Raw genomic sequence first — 18,627 nt, forward strand, 5'->3', positions numbered from 1 at the left:
TAGTTTATTTTTCTTCTTAACCTGTTTCTACAATTTATTTTCCAAGAGCTGAGATTTGAATGCATTTATAAAGAACAAATGCAATGATAAACAATTAAGTAGGAATCTCTTGTTCTCTCAAATGAGGTTTGATTGCTGCTGTCCTTAACCTCACTTGCAGTAAAAAAAAAAAAAAAAAAAAAACCCAAGTGTGAAACAATACCCAGACACAATCTCCAGTGTCAAGTTTGCTTAGCAACAAGAGTCAAGTGAGGGCAACTGATCAGAAACAACAGCATTTATGTGAACAGTAATCATGCTACCGGCCCCTGTATATACACACCAACTGATCTTTCATAGCTTTTATGTGATAAGGATCTACAGCCAACCCCACTCAAAGTTTTAGACTTGTAACCAAATACAAAAACGTGCAAAGGTAAAAAAGGTTACCATGTCACGGATAATTGTCCTGGGGAAATAAGCGTAACACTGCCAAGAAGTTTTAAATTGACCCATTTAAAAATGTATATAAAAAGGAGGACGACATGTCAATTCATACACATTAAAAAGACAGCATTTAATCTTGGGGAGCTGTTCAATGGCTTTTATTTTGGTCTGGCTTCCAGGTAGTGTGTGAAGTATAGGACATCTGTTACGCTACCACAGGAATCCGGTCAGCTCGACAGATTCAGACTAATGAATTATTTTGTTGAACTGTCTTAGATAGTGACTGTTCTACTCAAACTAGTAGAGAGAAATCAAATGTCAGAGTCAAGACAAATCAAATGTCGTAATCAGGATTAAACCGTTTATTCCTTATTTTTTGGTTTACAAACAAAGGCACCCATTGATTTTTTTTTTTTTTTTTTTTTTCACATTGACAATGCCTGTGGCAAAAACTCCTTTTCCTCCTGAAAGAACACCGTAACCTATGCTCATCATGCTTAAAGCAGAAGCAATGAAAAAATTGTCACCTAGAGAACCACATGAACACGTTGAAAAATGAACATTACACTGTAACAAGTCTTAATGCAATCAACCTCAGAAGAAAAAACAATTGTATACTAATACAGCTTAAGCATATGGATCCATGTTGTGTTGGCCATGTAAAATAGGAGCAACAATCTTTGAGCCATGAAAACAAAAAACCAGAAAAGTAAAAAACAAACAAAAAAAAACACACTACTTTGATGCAGGTGATCAATACACACACCATTGAAGCTTAAACATTTGTAATCCAGGACATTCACTACTAGACGTACATGTAGGTGTTTAAAGCGTCTATGGCCTAAGACACATGCAAGCACGACCAAAGATGAGCACATCGTCAAACGCTGCTTTCAAACATTGTAGTGTGCTTGAGAAATAGGTAACAGACAAGACAAATGCGTACAGGTAAACCTCATGTATGTTAATTAAAGATTTATATGGCAAGGAGGATTAATTGCTATGAAAACCCAGAGAAATTCATGCAAAAAAAAAAAAAAAAAAAAAAAAAAAAAAAAAAAAAAAAGTAAGTAGTCTTAGCTCATGTTGTCAATTCTTTAACAAGCAAACATTTCTTGTATAAAATACACATTTCTTATGTAACAAGACAGAATGATGAAGGCAACAGAATGGTCCAAGAGTTTAACCACCGGTTGTAAACAGCATGAACACGTGACAAATCCTACATATATTTACAGAAGCAACTAAGATGGTAAAATGAACCAGTAACATGACAAACAAATGACCCAGAAGAATTACTAAAGAGGAAAACACTAAAGTAACAAACCATTCAAAAAGATGGTGGGCTACAGTTGGAGCTACCTGAAAAGTAGTGTACTAGCAGACCAATGAATAAAAGTCATGACATTGTATATTAGCTAAATGTAAACCAGTACTAAAAGTTTAAATGCGCAAGCATAATGGAGAAAAATAAACCAAAAGGTGACACCATTTCTCCTCTCAACTCCACCTGTATCCTCTACTGAGCTATGAGGCTGTTAGCCAAGAGGTTTTTGGCAAAAACAGCTCGAGACCAAATGACACAAATGACATGACCCAAAAAAAAGAAAAAAGGAACCTGTAGAAGAAGCTTGATTTGCAAGATCTGCTGATGCAAGAACAATCAATTTGTAGGCACTGGATAAAGCCATCTTGTTACAATCTACATTGTGCTTGGTCGTAATTAGGGAACTAGCCAGTGCAGTTCACTGGGGACATACAGGAGTGCATTGCTGTTGAGTGTTCAAGCAGGAAAAGTAAAAGACCGCCAATGTCAACTGTCTAACTGGTTGAAATGGCTTTGGTCTTGGGGGTGGGGTTTGAAGGGAAGACAGTTTGAACAGGATATCTAGGCTAGCCTGTCCCTGAACAAGACTCAACTGAGAGAATCATTCTTCAACTGCTGCCAACTAAATGTGCAAAACCGGCTCAGGCTGGAGTATCTGCTGTAAAACTGCCGTCATATGAAAACCGTAATCCTGTGTATAATACATTTTGTAACAGGCTTTTAAAACATTTCAATAGGCCTTAAGTAGCAGAAAATTCACAAGAACCACACAAACCTCAAGGGAGGAAAAAACAAACAAGGAAAACAAAAGAGTGTTGAGTTATGTTTTCAGGTGAAAAATAACTTACATAGCAGTTGAGTAGTCATTCTTCAATGAAAGATCACATAAGAGGAAGCCTGGACTGACTCAAAACCAGCTAAAGATTTGTGCTGCAGAGCATCATCCAATACATAGCTTTGTTTTGCAGGCAGGCAGTCAGGCAAGCAGACAGACGAGATGGAGCAGGTTTGGGCGCCCTGGAACATAATAAGGGTGTGGGGCCCTGCTTCTTTAACAAGTCCAAGTGCTGGGAGTCTAAGCATTGTTCATTGTGAGATGAATCCATGCCGTCGGTTTTGTGAAATGCTAGAGATCAGGTTAGATGGATCTGAGATATGCAACATTTAGACTGCTGTGGACTCTCCAGGCTTGTCCAGTAGCTCTGTCGGTGTTCATGGGTTTAACGGTTCCATTAAATCCTTGAGTGTCAGGGGAAACACAGGGCCAGAGACAGACAGCATGGTAACATTTTAAGGGCTTTGAGCTCAGGAACCTCTAAACGTCACAGCCAGGGTTTCTTCATTTCGTCGCCCCTTTGCCTCCCCACCCGCAACCCTGTCCAAGGCTTATTATCTCATGGTGGAGGAAGCTCTGAAATAGGAGAGGAATTTGAAGCAGAGGCTCACCACAAAGTACCAGATGTTTCTGGCCATCAGGGATCGGGCAATGAAGACACGCCAGATGAACACCACCAGGATGGTGTTGAAGGTATAGCGGATGTTCCTCAGCCTGGGGAAAACACAATTACTTTTAAGTAAATGAAATAAAAATAGACTTATTAAAATAAAAAACGATTACAATTTGTTGGTCCATTAGTGTAAGACCGTTTCATTCTGAACAGTTTTCTTTATTCAGATGCATCATTTTTAATTCATGCCCTTTCTAATTCCTTGCCAGTTTGTGCATGTTGAATTATTCACATGAGCTTTGTTTAAAGTGGGATTACTGCCACTCCGACTGTACTATCCACTCAGAATGATAATCTGAACAATTAGGCTGAAGGAAGACACACACACACACACACACACACACACACACACACACACACAATGGAGGGATGAACTAAAGTAATATATTTCCCCGGGGCACAGTATGTGTACATGCCCACTGCTCCTAATGCTTAGGATGGATTAAATGCAGAGATTGAATTTCATTACATTGTATGTATGTGACAGTTTCTTTTGGGTACAGTAGAGACTTATCCACTGTATGGTGACCTAGATGACTACTCTCTACAGAGAATGGCAGCAGTCTATAAGAGCTTATCACGTACAGAATTTGTTAGTGTCTGTAGTGTTGGCAGAATTGCTGATTTGGTTGCACTCTTACTTGTTGAGGTGTTTGCGTGCAGCAGGCAGGCCCGACAGCTCTTCATTGAGGACGTATTTCTTGGTGCCCATACAGTAGCTTTCCATGTACTCCGCCCAGTGCAGCTGACGCACATCAAAATTAAACACCTACAGAAATAAAACCGAAGCATTTTCAATCAATTTTAAAATGCCAACTTTCCAGCAATTGACAAGTACAGTCTTCAACAATGACATGCTTTATTGTGAAATGTAACTTAATATTGATTTGGTGACTTTTATGGCGGGTATAAATAGGCATTGACAACGTAAACAATATTTTTGTAAATTTGTACCGTTTCAATATATGCATCATCTTGTATGTTTTGTCTGTGAAAAGCACTCTATAAATACATTTTACTTACAAAAAGATTCAAGTTGAAACAGTAAATAGAACACTACAAATCAATATTAATCTAAATATACAAACTATTTAAACTTGAAATAAGAAAATGCAGGTCAACAAGTGTCTACAGGCACAATATATGCCACATTAGCATATATATGCTAAATGCCAAGGTAGCATGCCAATAACAACACAAACAATAAGTTATCACAGCGAGGAGCCAACACTGAGCTCCGGTGGGCTTTGGCCCAATTTGACCCCTAGTAGTGCTTTCCACTATGAGGGGAGAATAAAACATGATCATTGGCTGAGAGATGAAGGCCCTGTGGCACATGCCTTGTTGGATAAGTGAGGTGGATCAGGGAACAGTGAGGTGGAGTTACTGTTGGCAGCCTTTCAGTCAGTACTCAGGGAAATAAAGGTTCTGAATCCCCAAACAGCCTGTAGCTTTTTGATGGGAAAAAGGCACTACATAATTAACCAATTTCAAGAACCATTTTAAAAATGATAAACTTGAAAACACTATTCTATACTTACCAGTATAGTATTCGATTATTTTGTCATCAGATATGCTTTGGTCAAGAGAACAACTGACAACGTCTCATAGTACCAGAACAAAAGCTCTAATGTGTCAAGAGGACAAAGTAAAAGGCTCTCACTTTCCATCCACCAACATGCCCTCCACAAATGCAGATTCCTTCAGACAGTTATTATGAAAAACATCTCTGTTCACTTCAAATTGACGTCACTGTAAATGAATGACTCACTATTGTAGCCAGCCTACTATCAGACAGCAACCCAGCAGAGTGGTAAATCTGTCTGCCATCTCCTCAGTGTATACATGTCTGTTGTGTGGTGGACATGGGCAACGAAAAGACAAACCGCGAATGATGGGAGGAATACCAAATTTCTTTTTTCCATACAACAAGATCACTGGTATTTGTGTCCTCCATACCTTCTTATCCTCGGGGCTCATCTGGGCAATCAGCATGCCTACGTTGTCATTGTTCCACACCCAGGAGTGACTGGTGAAATACTCCAGGACCATCATGGCTTTGTGGAGGCGTGTGATTGTCTTCATCATCCTATGAGTGGTGAAAGAAAAATTTGAAGAAGAAAAAAAAAAAAAAAAAAGCAGCAATAAGGTGGGCGAAGAAAAAGAAGAAAATTGGAATGGATGAAAGGTGATGGCAGCGTAGGCCAGAGGAAGGTTGGCAAGATTGGCACAACATAAGAGTGACAATGCAGAAGAGTTGCAAAACAGAGGAATGACACAGTAAGAGTATCATAAGAGTGTGGCAAGGTAAATAGAGAAGAGGTGGTGGGATAAAGTGAGGATGGTTGGACAGAGAGGAAGGGGTTGGCAGAGTATATGGGAGGAATTGAGTGTGATAAAGTTCAGAGTAAGAGGAGGATCAATGGATGAAGAGCAGGACAGGGTATCATTTTGTTGGGAGGGGAGAGCAGAGACAGAAGTTAAATACTTTAACTAGAGGGATAAACCTCAAAGAGTAAACACAAAAATGCTTTTATAGCAAAGCTTTCAGGGCAAGTTCTAATTTAGTCTCAACATCAATCATTCAACACTGTAAGAGATGTGCATAAATAGTTCCAAAAAAGTCACTAGAGGTTTTGCATTATATGCCACCGTGACTTTCAAATTACAATTTAATTAAGCAGATTTTAGTTAATCTATTCCATTGATTGAAGGGTTTATCTGGAGATCAACAAAATCAAATTTGAAATAGTTTTCATTGAATATGAAATTTCAGTAGCATGACATGTTACGCTAAGCTTTAACATTAGAGGGTGTTCACACTTTTGTACTCCAGTTTTAGAATTGTATCATTAAAAATTAACAAGTACACACCGAAAACATTTTACAGAAGTGGTTCAGATTTTTTTTTTTTTTTTATATGATTAACTTTAGAAATTGTCACAGCACTGCAATTAGTTAGGTCTGTGAGTCTTCTATTGAGGACAGTGACTGATAAAACTCAGTTGAAGACTAACTGGATTTAGCCTGTGTGCAGGCCAGAAGGACAGACATGCACTGTCAAATGGACCTAAAAATTTAGACGAGACCGATTCAATATTCTACCCAAAATGATTCAAACGCAACAAAATTAATTTGCTTTGTCGCAGGGAAGCAGACGTCCCATGTATACAATATTGCCCTCCTGCTCACACAAGTGAATCCAGTTAACATACTTCATTTCTGGGTTAGTTCAGATTTAGGGGACCACATGATCATTCACAACTAGTAACCAGTGTTGTGGTGAGTGCTGGGGTGAGAAATGGTGGTGGGAATGTAAAAACCGCAGTGCCCATTATTAGTGAGGGTTATAGGAGGGTTTCAGAGTCTTCAAACTGCACTTTGTAATTTAGTGAATTTTAAACTTCTAAATAGTTAACATTTAAAAAATTACATAGTTGTTATGAATGAAAAAAGGCTTAAATCCATTGATAGGCCTGTTCTATTTAGGTCATTTTAAACATTTACACTAATCGAGGCAGATTGAGATGACTCCGGTTCCTCCTGCGAATGATTCAAAGGAAATGGCATGCATGTTGATCAGCACAAAGAGGCAGAGATAGTTACTTACATTACAGCTGGTGACATACCCAATCAAATCAATCACACCCCTAGAATGTGAATTAGCTACTAAGCCAAATTATTTCAGACAGCCAAACGGTCAGTCAATCGATAAAGATGCATCGTCTGGGAATTGTTGGCATGGCATTGGGTTTAAAGTCTGAAATACCTATAGCTTGTTGTAAAGAGAACACAAATGTAGCTATCAAATAACATGCTTTGGGGTTGTATCATTAACTTCTTTTTTTTTTAAATAACAACCAAATAAGTCCCATGGTGCTTCAGGATTTTCCATGATTGGGTGAGAAGTGGGGGGGCAAACAATTGATGTTATGTTAACAGCATGGCTTGTTCACAAACAGGAAGTCTTTGAATAAAAAAAAAAAAAAAAAAAAAAAAAAAAGAAAAAAGCACACATTCTCAAAAACAGAGCAAAGCTGAAAACATGCTCCAATAGTAGCCAAATATTGTTGTCATGACACCCTACACTAACAAAAGTCCAGTTGAAGTACAGACACAGCAAACTTTGTTTCTTCTGCCCAAGACCCTTCCCTGTTCCCACCATCCCACATAACCTGTGGCTAGTGAGAAGAAATAAAAAAAATAAAAGACCGTATGGCGAGGGTGCGTTTGTGGGAAAGGTGGAGGCTGACTGGCAGGAAGGAGGGAAGTGCAGTGGGCAGTTGCAACCTTACCGGGGCTTGGAGCCTGTCAGCCTGAGATAGCCGTCATAGATCAGGGCTGGCAGCGTGTGGCTGACAGTGGTCCAGTACTGATTAGTAAAGGAATTGGAGCGCAGATTGACATTGGGCCTTCTGAAGGCCTGCTCTAAGGGATTGGTCTTGAAGGTCATGTTTATACAGTACTCTGTAGGAGAGAGATACACATATGACAGGACATGGAGGACACAAGAGGATGAGATGGAGGATGTGCGTTTCCTCCTCCAATTGATACTAGGCAAGACGCAGACCCTCTAATGGATTGACCACTGCTAGTCATAACAGTATGACATCAGAAGGGCTGCAGATTAAGTATCTGGATTCTTTTTTGTTTTTTTTGTTTTTTTAAAGAAGGCGACAGACCCGGTTTATTTCACTGACAATTCAGCAGCTAGCAGGTTTTTCCAATATGCCAACACTCAGGTTGGGTTTCCAAATTAATCTTCAGACCAAGACCGCCTTAGTCCATTTATTAGCAGGACTGGGATGACCTTCGTGCTGACATTTTTGGGAACACAACTGAGAATACAAACATTGCAAAGAGCAAGATGTAAAGAGTGCAGAACCCATCAGTAATCCCCTGTATGTGAAGGAGAGCAGTTGGGTTATACATTCTTCAACAACCAAACTGCACACAAGCATCATGTAACACCTTAGCATAGCAGATACAACATTAGGCCACTACGAGAAAAGGGACAGGATTAAAGCAGCAGAGATGTGTGTTTGCATGTGTGAGAGGGGGTTTGGGCGTTGAAACAGCACAAGTGCGGCACGTCCGGGTCGGCGATGATGAGGTTACCTGGGCTCTCGTCCAATCAGCCTGAGGTACAGATCATAGAGGAAGGCCGGAGCCTTGTGGCTCACGGCGATCCAGTACTGATTGATTAGGTGGTTGGATGTGAGATTAACATTGGGCCGACGAAAGGCCTGCTCAAGGGGGTTCCTCTTGAACGTGGATATTACATGGTACTCTAAGAAACAGAAGGTTGTTCAACACAAGTCATCAATCAGCAGTTATACTTTTTTTATGCCTGACTGCTGGCAAAATAAATCTTGTCACAACTTTTCATTTAATTGAAAATACATCTCATCGTATCAGCTGATGTTACCTTGATTTACTGCAGCTAACCCAAATGTTAGTATATTATAATATTGTTGTGTAGTTCACAAGATAAAATAAAACAGCAATGCAATAGGATGCTAATCTAATACAAAACTACCCATTTGAAAATACTGAATGTTAAAATGCCTATTGGCATCAATTATTTGGCAAAACAATTTCACCAACATTGTCTAATAGTAGCTATTCTGGAGCTTTTAATCATAATCGTCACATTTATTTTCAAGTTAACAACTGAGGCCATTATCAAGAATTAACTTTGAACCTTAGTTGGGCAAACTATCTGCTGTACAAGATTGATAGGGTAGATATCTCCAGAATGGAAGAAAAAAAAAAAAAAAAAAACCCCTGAAGATAATTTAAAACAGGAGAGCTGCACAACACAAGTTTTGGAGGCTGACAAAGGATGCAAACGTTAAAATAGTCTTTTTTAGATACATCTTGGGCCTATCTGTGACTCAATTTCATTCACAGCATCCAAATTGCAACAAGATGACTTATGGCTGCACCACAGTGCTTACAAATTCAACTTGTAGGGCAAATCACTGTCCTTAAGGTAAAAACCCCATGTTTTACTCCAAACCATAACATTTTCAAACAAACTAGTAGTTCTGTATTTCCATTTCTTTATACAAGTTTAGGACTGACTACCAATCATCTGTATGTAGTTTTTAAAGACAAGAAGTGTGATTGGTTAAACCTCTGTGGGAAATGTTCATAATCACCTTCAATGTGTGCAAACAAAAACAAAAACAAAAAGGGTGGGACTCCCTAAGAAAACTCAGTTGATCCAGTTACAAACCAGAATTCAAGAGCTCTTGGCTTGGGTGTGGCAGGCAGTGGATCAGATTGCAATCACAGTATGTCATTAGACACAACGTTTAAACATACAAGCTGCTATTGTCAGTGGCTTTTACAGAGACCGTGTTTAGGTAACATAATATGCATCTTACCAACTTCCCCCCAGTGAAATGGGTTGATCCCACCGGTTGTGCAGTTGTAAACAAGGATGTTTTTGGACCTGTAATAGAAGGAATAGTCCAGAGAAAAAAAAATTAACAGAATTTTACTTTCAGAGTACAGTCAACATTTTAATACAACTTCACCAGAAGATGCATGCGAGAAGGCATGATCAAACCTGTTGAGTGCCTGTGATCCAGAGTACCAAGCTGCAGCCAGCGTGGCATTGATGACCACATCCACAGGCACCAGGTCAGCCACCGCATCATTCGACGCTCTCATTGTACGCAGGATCCCCTTACCAGCCTAGAGACGGTGAAAGAAAGACCTCTAATCGCATGGTGTTGCTATATGCCAACAATTACATTCTCAATTTTACCAAAAGGCGGTAATATGAAATCCATATTTTGCCATTTAGTTGTGAAAAGGGGGTCTTGCACTTTGATCTGACAAGTGAGACTAAAGTAAATTTAGCTTTAAACTACAACAGCGCAGTTTACTCATGGGGCGCTTATCCACCTGTTTATAGACAAGATGCATGCTGTACTGAGCCAGATTCAGTGTGGCGCAAAGACAGAAAAAGTTTGACAATGCCATTAATTGCTCAATAATCTTGTACAGAACCAGTCTCACTCCCTAATGTACGTTAGGTCAACTTGAACAAACTGGAACTTTCCAGCATATGGTCTGGGAGTGTGAACAGGTGCATGAGTTCTGGCACAAAAAAACATCAATATTATCTGACGTGATAGCAGGGCTTGACATTAACTTTTTGAGGCACTTGTCCTTCAGACAAGTACATTTACGTTTCACTTGTCTATGAACAAAAGTCACTTGTCCGGGTAAAGATTAATCATTTTATAAAAAATGTTTATGTTTTGCTAATGCAGAATTTTAAGAAACCATTGAAAGCATCCAAACACTATAAAAATTAATACAATTCAGTTTAAACAGTAGAAACAAATGTGTCCCAAGAATAGATTTCCCCTTCAACAAGAAAAAAGGATCTCCAGACTCATAATACAAAGTTATACTTTGCACGCCGGTGTGCAGAAGTTAATATATTGAGATTCTAAGTGAATATTTTAAAGTTTCTCATTACTTTCAGATTCCTAGTCAATATTCTAAGTTACTATGTCAATTGAGATATTTTGAGATATTGAGTCAATATATTGAGATTGTAAGTCAATATTTTGAATGTTCTCATTGCTTTGAGATTCTTAGTCAATATTCTGAGTTACTAAGTCAATATATTGAGATACTGAACCAATATGTTGAGTTACTAAGTCAATATATTACGATACTAAGCCAATATATTGAGATTAAGTCAATATTTTATAGTTTCTCGTTACTTTGATATTCTTTGTTTATATTCTGAGATACTGAGTCAATATATTGAGATACTAATTCAATATTTTGACCAGAGGTAGTGGTGACTTATACTATATCTAAAATAATTTTGTAGACCTAACAATGGATTTTGCCACTAAATGTTGGTGTCAACGTGTTTTTTTTTTTTTTTTCTACAATTTCACTTACCAAGGATCCTTTAAAAAGTGTAGCTACTTTACAGTTGATTATTACCTGATATTTAATCCGCTACAAAACGAGTAGCGGAGCAGCTAGTAACGTTACGAGGCAGAGAGCCAGCCGTCAAGAGTCAAATTAACTTCATGCTTCATCCGCACAAAGCACACTTCTATCGCCACGGTGACCGCTTTATTCGCTCGTTTTCTGTGAACGATGTGGGGACGGGTAACGTTAAAGCGTAGTTAGCATGCTAACGTTAGCTAACTAACACCGCTGCCTGGCTTGCTGGTTCCGCGGTGCTTTCATGCTGTATCGCTTACAGAGAAGAAGCTGAACAGTGGGCTGGGTCTAACGTCAGCGGTCCGCTCTCCCGCTGCTGCTGGGTCTAACGTTAGTTAATGTATTTGTTTCAAATCGGTAAAGTAAAATCTGTAACATAAACGGAATGAGTGGCACATAATAACGTATATAATGCTTCATCCACACAAAGCACATTGCTATCGCCACGAGTGACTTCTGTTTTCAGCTTGTTTTCTGTGAACGATGTGGCGAGGAGGTAACGTTAAGGTGGAGTTAGCAAGCTAACACCGGCTAGATCGCCGTGCTTTCATGCTGCTTCGCTTTCGGAGAATGCGCTGAACAGCGGGCTGGGTCTAACGTTAGCGGCCCGCCGACCCGCTGCCCTGGATTGTCGGGTAAAATATGTAATTGTTTCAATTCTGTAACATTGACGAAATGAGTGGCATTTTGATTTGTTTGAGTTTTAACTTGTCCAGTGGGGCAAGTAAATTTCTCTTCCACTTGTCCTACAAAAAATCCACTTGTCCCGGACGCGATATTACGAATCCCACTATGGCCACGCCAAGACCCGCCCTTCAATAGCGTTCACACACTACTATTGGCCAGGCGTCCATGCTTACATGTACAGGTCCTATCCCCTGACCAATCCCCTAACCCTAACCTTAACCACTCGAGGTGAAATGCCTAACCCCAACCAATGGAACTGCTTCGTAGGGCGGGTCTTGGCGTGGCCATAGTGGGATTCGTAATTTTGCAAACCGTACATAGTGGGGAGTTGCCATTTTCAGGACTGGTCCCAAACCCCGCAAGGACCTCAGTTGCAAAAATTGACCCATTTCCACCACTAGGTGGCGCTTTTTCAGACAAAAACGCGTTTGGCCCTATAACTTCCACAACGTACACCCGACATTCAAAAACAATACATCTACGCGTTCCCTGGATCCAACTGAATCACGTGATATAGGCCACGCCCATTTTCGCCTGGACTTTTATGCCTTTAAAATCGCGATTTATCAAAAACCTACTTTTTCGAACTACTCCTACACCGAGCGACCGATCTGCACAAAACTTGGACCGTGGCATCTCCAGACTGACCTGACTGAAAGTTATGGAAAGAAATATTATACGATAAAAATTGCGCATATAACGCACAAACAAATGTGCGTAGCTAACTATGAAAACACCAACTTTGCCATATCTCAGCCAAAATAAAAGATATCAACCTCAAACTTTAGATTATTCTTTGCCATGCCCCTCTGGAGAGACCCCATGCGTTTTAAGAATATTGGTCACTAGGGGGCGCTACAACTACAAAAAGTTTATATCTCATGAACGGCTCATCCGATTTATACGAAATTTGATGGTTACCATTAAGGGCCAATCCTGAGGCCAACCCTAGAATGGAGTACCGAGGGGTCAAAGTGGGCGTGGCCTATGGGACCCAATAGATTCACCACTTACACTAATGTGAACAACATCAAATTTACAGGGTAGATGAACAATGGGCCATGGATCACACCTACCAAAAATTACACATGTGGACCACTAGGTGGCGCTGTAATGGTTTTTGTCATTAACTCCCACAATACACATCACACATTCGAAATTCTTACATCCACGTGTTCCTTGAATCAAGCTGAATTGCCTGATATAGGCCCCGCCCATTTCCGCGCAAACGTTTTTTCGCAGTATCGCACAACGCAAAACCAACTTTCGCGAACTCGTCCTAGGCCGTTCGACCGATCTGCACGAAACCTGGTAGTTAGCATCTCCAGATGGACCTGACAAAAAGTTATGGAAATCGTTTTGCTACGTTGAAGTATGCCAATTTGACAACCAAACAAATTGTCCTAGTTAGCTACGACACACATATCATATCTCGGTTAAATTTAAAGTTATCACCAAATGACTTGAGATCCTTGTTCACCATTCCACTACGATACTGTGTACCAAATTTGGCGAAGATCGGCCTTTAGGGGGCGCTATAAGCAACGTTTATTTGTTTTCCCGCCAATTTTCTCAATACATTTCAATGGGAAATTTGCTATTGCAATATCTCTGCCACAGTAAAAGCCAATCAACACAAAATTTGTGGTGCTCGCTCGGCATGGCGTTCTGAGGCGCTGTACCAAATTTGGCGAATTTCGTCCATAACTTTTGGACCTCCACCCTCTCAGTCACTCTCTCATTTCTCTCTGCTGTCCCCTGTGGTCAGGGGGGTTAAGAAGTTTGTTTATAGTAGAGAATTGTTAAAAGCAGTCTGTGCATGCATGGAGACGAACTGTTAACCACTACATTTTCAAAAGCAGAGTACCGCAGACCTCGTGCATCAAACCTCTCGATATTCACCGACGTGTGCCCCCCCTACTTAATGCTTCGAGTCCCGCATCGGCGCAGCTTCGCGCTTCTTCGGGCGCGACTGGCGCGTCTCCCGGGGGCGTCGCGGATGACCGGCATCGGAGGCTGGCGGCGTTGGAGGCTGGCGGCGTCGGAGGCGGGCGGCGTAGGAGGCGGGCGGCATAGGAGGCTTGGGCCCCGTTCGTAACTGCTTGCAGTTCTAGTTCAATTTGTGTTTGTCGGTTCTGTGTACCATCTGATATTACCAGGCACATATTGTGGAATTTGTTATGCATGTCTGAATGATAAATGGTGCTAGTAACAATAAAAAATTAATCTAAAAAATAAAAACACACAGATCTGCCCAGGACAACAGATTAAACCGATGGTAAATATCTGAAATTAGGTCGGAGAGACACTGGAGTATAACGTGCATCGTGTTGTGTCATAATATAGACCCAACTAATTGATGAAATAGTTGGCAACCATTTCTAGAATCAATTTTATCGATTAGTTGGTGCATCAGAAATGAGATTCCCATTTATTTCTATGTAAAAGAAGCCTTTGCTTTGATAAAAATCTGTATAATCTGAAAGTTTGTGAACTGTTATGTCCCTATTATCTACAAATTGTGTCAATGGAGCATCTCAAGTAAATGGTCAATCATTTAAAGAAGTTCAAGCTCCAGGAGATTACACGTCTCAGAATTGGGCCAATAAAACCACTGCATTTGTACATAAACTTTCCTGTTGCAGCTTTTTGTCAAATAGATGACAAAGAAGAAAGTATTAGAGAAAAAGAACAGACATGCTCTCATTACTGAATGTAGACCACCTAAACAGTTTGTCAATACTTACTGCAATGAATATTCCACTCGGTCCATTGTAGTTGTCAATCCAACCCTGAAAGAGCAGTCAGATGAAAAGGAGCATTACATTAGTACTGAAATGATAGGGTCCATTAATCGACATTTGTTTCCCCTTGTGCATAACTCTTGCCCATCACCTTTGAACATCATAACTTGACAGCTTTTGAATTTTCATCAGACCAGTAACTAATGGAATAAATGTCAAAATTACTTTGATAAACAATTGTTCATAGTTTGCTGGTCATAGTTACTCAAATAAAGGAACTGCTCGCTTTTCTTTAGCAAGCAATTTTTATATCCGTTAACATGTTTTTACCATCAGTGCATGGGGTCATATTGATGCAACCCTAAACGCTATATTTTACTTTTTTCCCTTCAACAGGGTTAACAATGCCACAATAAGATCCATGAGATGGCAGAAGGGTTTTGAATTTCTCAAAATTTACAAAGCGCGGGTGCCTCAGTAGCTCACCTGGTAGAGAGCGCACCCATATACAGCGGCTTAGACTTTGACGCAGTGCCCGTGGGTTTTGTTTCCTACCTGCGGCCCTTTGCTGCATGTCATTCCCCTTCTCTTTCGCCTTTCATGTGTAAGCTGTCCTGTCACAAATAAAGGCCTAAAATGCCCCAAAAAATATTAACGAAGTGCAACTGAATGCACAATTAGTTTAAGGTGAAATGAATGCACCATGGAGCCCACATGCTTTTTCTTCATCATATGTTTACATAACTCATTCGCAGGGTTGGCAAAATGTTGCCACACCAGTGACTTCAGGAGAATTCCTTCAGTTCAGTTTTTTCTTCGCCGACTCCTGTAGCGGCTATGGTGTCTGGAAAAGTCAAGCTGCAGGATACCGGCAAGATAACATTACTGTCTTAGCTGCATGCTATTAGCCGGTTAGCTACTCTGTCCATTTCTTTTTCAGTCAGAGATGCAAAGTAGTAAGAGAAAAAAATATACTGTGGGAAATCGCAGCTCCTGCTCTTGATTTCAAATGCCAAAATAAAAAAAGTATTTCTATCGATTTGATTGAAAATTGAATGATTCTCTCAGAAAACTGAAATGTAATTGGTGTTGAGATCTTGCCAGCTGTCACACCAATTAATCTTGGGTGCCATGAACAATTTAAAAAGCAATGCATACTACTAGCCTAAAATCACTCACTGGGAAGGGCTCTTTCCAGCTGGCTCCTACTATGGAGGGCCTGACAATGGCTACGTTGAGGTCTCCAGCCTCCTGCTGCACCATATACTCAGCCAAGGCTTTGGTGTAGGTGTAGGTGTTGGGACGCTTCCCGATCAGCTTGGGTGTCAGAGCAGTCACCAGCTCCTCATCCATCCAGCTGGACAAAGAGAAGAAGAAAAAAAAATAAAATAAAAAAAGTCTCATATTTGCTACATTTAACCACCAAAAGTAATAGAGAAAGTATGTGTCTTCAACCCTGTGAAATGAAGACTAAAATTTTACATCCATGCCAAATGCTCTGTGTGGCTGTACTTAGCACAGCGGTGCTTTGAGCTAAATGCTAACATCAGCATGAATATTTGTACAACATGTGTGCAAATCCATTTAGTAGATGTTGATATTCCAGGTGTGAAAACTTGGACCTGCTGGTGGCACTAGAGAAAAGGTCAGGGAATCACCAAACTCATTAGAATTTATCTTCTAGAAACTAGGAGCATCTGTACAACATTTCTTGCCAATCTATTCAGAGAACAGACCTGGTGTGAACATTAATATATGAAAAACAACTGAAGTGCTCACCAACTATGGCTCTACCACTCTCAAAATGTCAAAGCCTCGTAAGCATGTTAACAGGAAGTTTACTTGGGTCTTGAGGAGCTGCAGCATGTATTAATAGACAAACCAAAACCTTCACTGTACCTTTACCACTTGCTAATTTAAGAGGGGCTACGCTACTCCTACAATGTAATATAAATATGTGGATTGCATTTAAACCCAGTCTTGCCATTTTCACGCAGTAGTGTGAGCATCAAAGCTTGCGTGGCATTTAACAAGTAGTTCTCATCTACACTTAACACGCATATGTCACGTATGCATGTTTGGCCGGATGCTTGGTGAGATTGTTTTGCATTGCTTTTGCAATTTGAAAACTGTTCCATTACATCAGTGTTTGTATATGATTAATCGTGTAGCTCTACCAGCTAGTGGTGAGTTTGTCCATTTACCTTCAGCAGGGTTTTAGTAAACTGCAGTGACAAATATTTTTAGTAAACTGAAACCTTCAAGAAAAAAAACTGAATTGCAAAGTTTAACCCAAAAAATAGATAGCATGAATTTCCATCAATTTGTGATACTGAACCACAGACTCTTCTTGGACATTATACTGCACCGAATATTCGGCCAACCGAAACAACACGGCCGAAAATGTTGTGATGACGCAAACAGAAACCGCAACCTGCACGTGTGTCAGTAGCAAGCAAGCAAGTAGCAAAGCGTCTCCTAAGCAAAGAGGTTGAGACGGACCACGGAGTGAAAACAATGGAAAGTAGGCTCTTAGAGTCTGTCAGCACACGTTTCAGTGAGATCTATTTGGATCCTCTGCACTTCATCGCGACTGTACTTTATCCGCGTTACAAAGACCATTAATTGGATGCGGAAATAAAGCAGGGCGCACAAGAAATGATCCAGGCCGTGATGGATGTGGAGAACCCGCATGGAGACGGAGCGCGCACAGAGCAGCGCCCAGCGCAGGAGATCAGAGCGCAGAAAAAAAAAAAAAGACTAGTGTCTCTGCACCAGATGAGGGGCATGCACCCTCGTTGTCTGATATGTTCAGTGAAATCCTGCAAGAAAGTAACCTGACTCCGCCAGATGGATTGCTTCGCATTTGCTCTGCATATCCATCTGGGAACTTTCCGTTGGAGAACTTTTGGGAAGGGGCGGAATACTGGTTATTTGATTGGATGAACCATCTGTCTATCACCTATGTTGGTGATAGACGGGCCAAATCAACCAATCAGATCAACGAAGCGTATGAAAATACAACCACAAGCCCACCCCTGCTGCTGCAGGCAAAGCATAGCTCGTAAGCTCAGCATGCAAGCAACATGTCGGTAAAGGATATTTGCCATTTGTGTAACGAGAATTTAGGAATAAAAGTCACCATTTCAGGTTCCCGGACCATATTCCAAAAGAAGGATCCAAGAGAAAAAAAAAGCATTCGCGAAATGGCTAACAGAATTAGGGCTACCGCTGGCTGATAATACTGGTTAGCTGATTGGATAAACCATCGGTCTATCACCACCTAACCCACCTCAAAACCAACGCTGATTGGCCCGGTTGTTTGGCTAACAGCTCCAAATTTTCTCTGCCTCAAGATGCCAGACTGATCTGCGAGTGGAAAACTGGAGCTCGCGAGATCAGGACGGTCTCACGAGGCTACAGAATTACAGCCACTAGAGCCAGTCCCACATGAGCTTTCCTTAGTATGTCCCATTTCAGTGTCTGTAGCTATTGAGGATGAGGGGGGGGCAAGGGGGGGGCAAGGTGGAGGGTGGGGGTGTGGCCTTGACTAACGGCCACTTTGCTCATTTGAAAGCCATGATGTCTCTCTCTAATGGGCAGGCCTAATTCTCTGGGCGAGCAAAGCAGAGAAAGGGGAGCAAGAGCAAGATTCCAGATCAGCCCATCTGAGCTTTCATTTTCTCAAAAGGCAGAGCAGGCTACCCAGGGCTCGGTTTACACCTATCGCCATTTCTAGCCACTGGGGGACCATAGGCAGGCTGGGGGAACTCAATGTTAAACAACCTCATAAAGTGAAATTTTCATGCCATGGGACCTTTAAAATCCAACAGACAAACCCAGGATGTTGTCTCTGCAAACCTCTATCAAAGTTCCCTAAAAAGCTGGACGCTACTATGTATAAAATCCCTCAGAATCATCCACTAATATCTACTCACTCTGTAGG

At 40.7% G+C, this 18,627-nt stretch overlaps 1 protein-coding gene across 2 annotated transcripts in view; it reads right to left on the minus strand.

Moving 5' to 3' along the window:
• Nucleotides 1-760: 760 nt before the first annotated feature.
• The window catches only part of far1 (fatty acyl CoA reductase 1), a 34,800-nt gene continuing 16,933 nt past the window's right edge, over nucleotides 761-18,627 (minus strand). Inside the window, exons 6-13 of one of the 2 annotated variants that reach the window (XM_028585766.1) lie at nucleotides 15,861-16,038; nucleotides 14,685-14,729; nucleotides 9,839-9,966; nucleotides 9,654-9,721; nucleotides 8,380-8,551; nucleotides 5,221-5,350; nucleotides 3,903-4,030; nucleotides 761-3,302 (exon numbers count right to left, since the gene is read on the minus strand). In XM_028585766.1, the coding sequence (XP_028441567.1) occupies nucleotides 3,143-3,302; nucleotides 3,903-4,030; nucleotides 5,221-5,350; nucleotides 8,380-8,551; nucleotides 9,654-9,721; nucleotides 9,839-9,966; nucleotides 14,685-14,729; nucleotides 15,861-16,038 (1,009 nt within the window). In that variant the 3' untranslated portion in view covers nucleotides 761-3,142. Of the gene's footprint in view, nucleotides 3,303-3,902; nucleotides 4,031-5,220; nucleotides 5,351-7,556; nucleotides 7,729-8,379; nucleotides 8,552-9,653; nucleotides 9,722-9,838; nucleotides 9,967-14,684; nucleotides 14,730-15,860; nucleotides 16,039-18,627 lie in introns of both variants that reach the window. The other variant, XM_028585765.1, reaches the window with a different exon arrangement.

Source organism: Perca flavescens, chromosome 8 (genome assembly GCF_004354835.1).
Source record: "Perca flavescens isolate YP-PL-M2 chromosome 8, PFLA_1.0, whole genome shotgun sequence".
NCBI classification, from domain to species: Eukaryota; Metazoa; Chordata; class Actinopteri; order Perciformes; family Percidae; genus Perca; species Perca flavescens.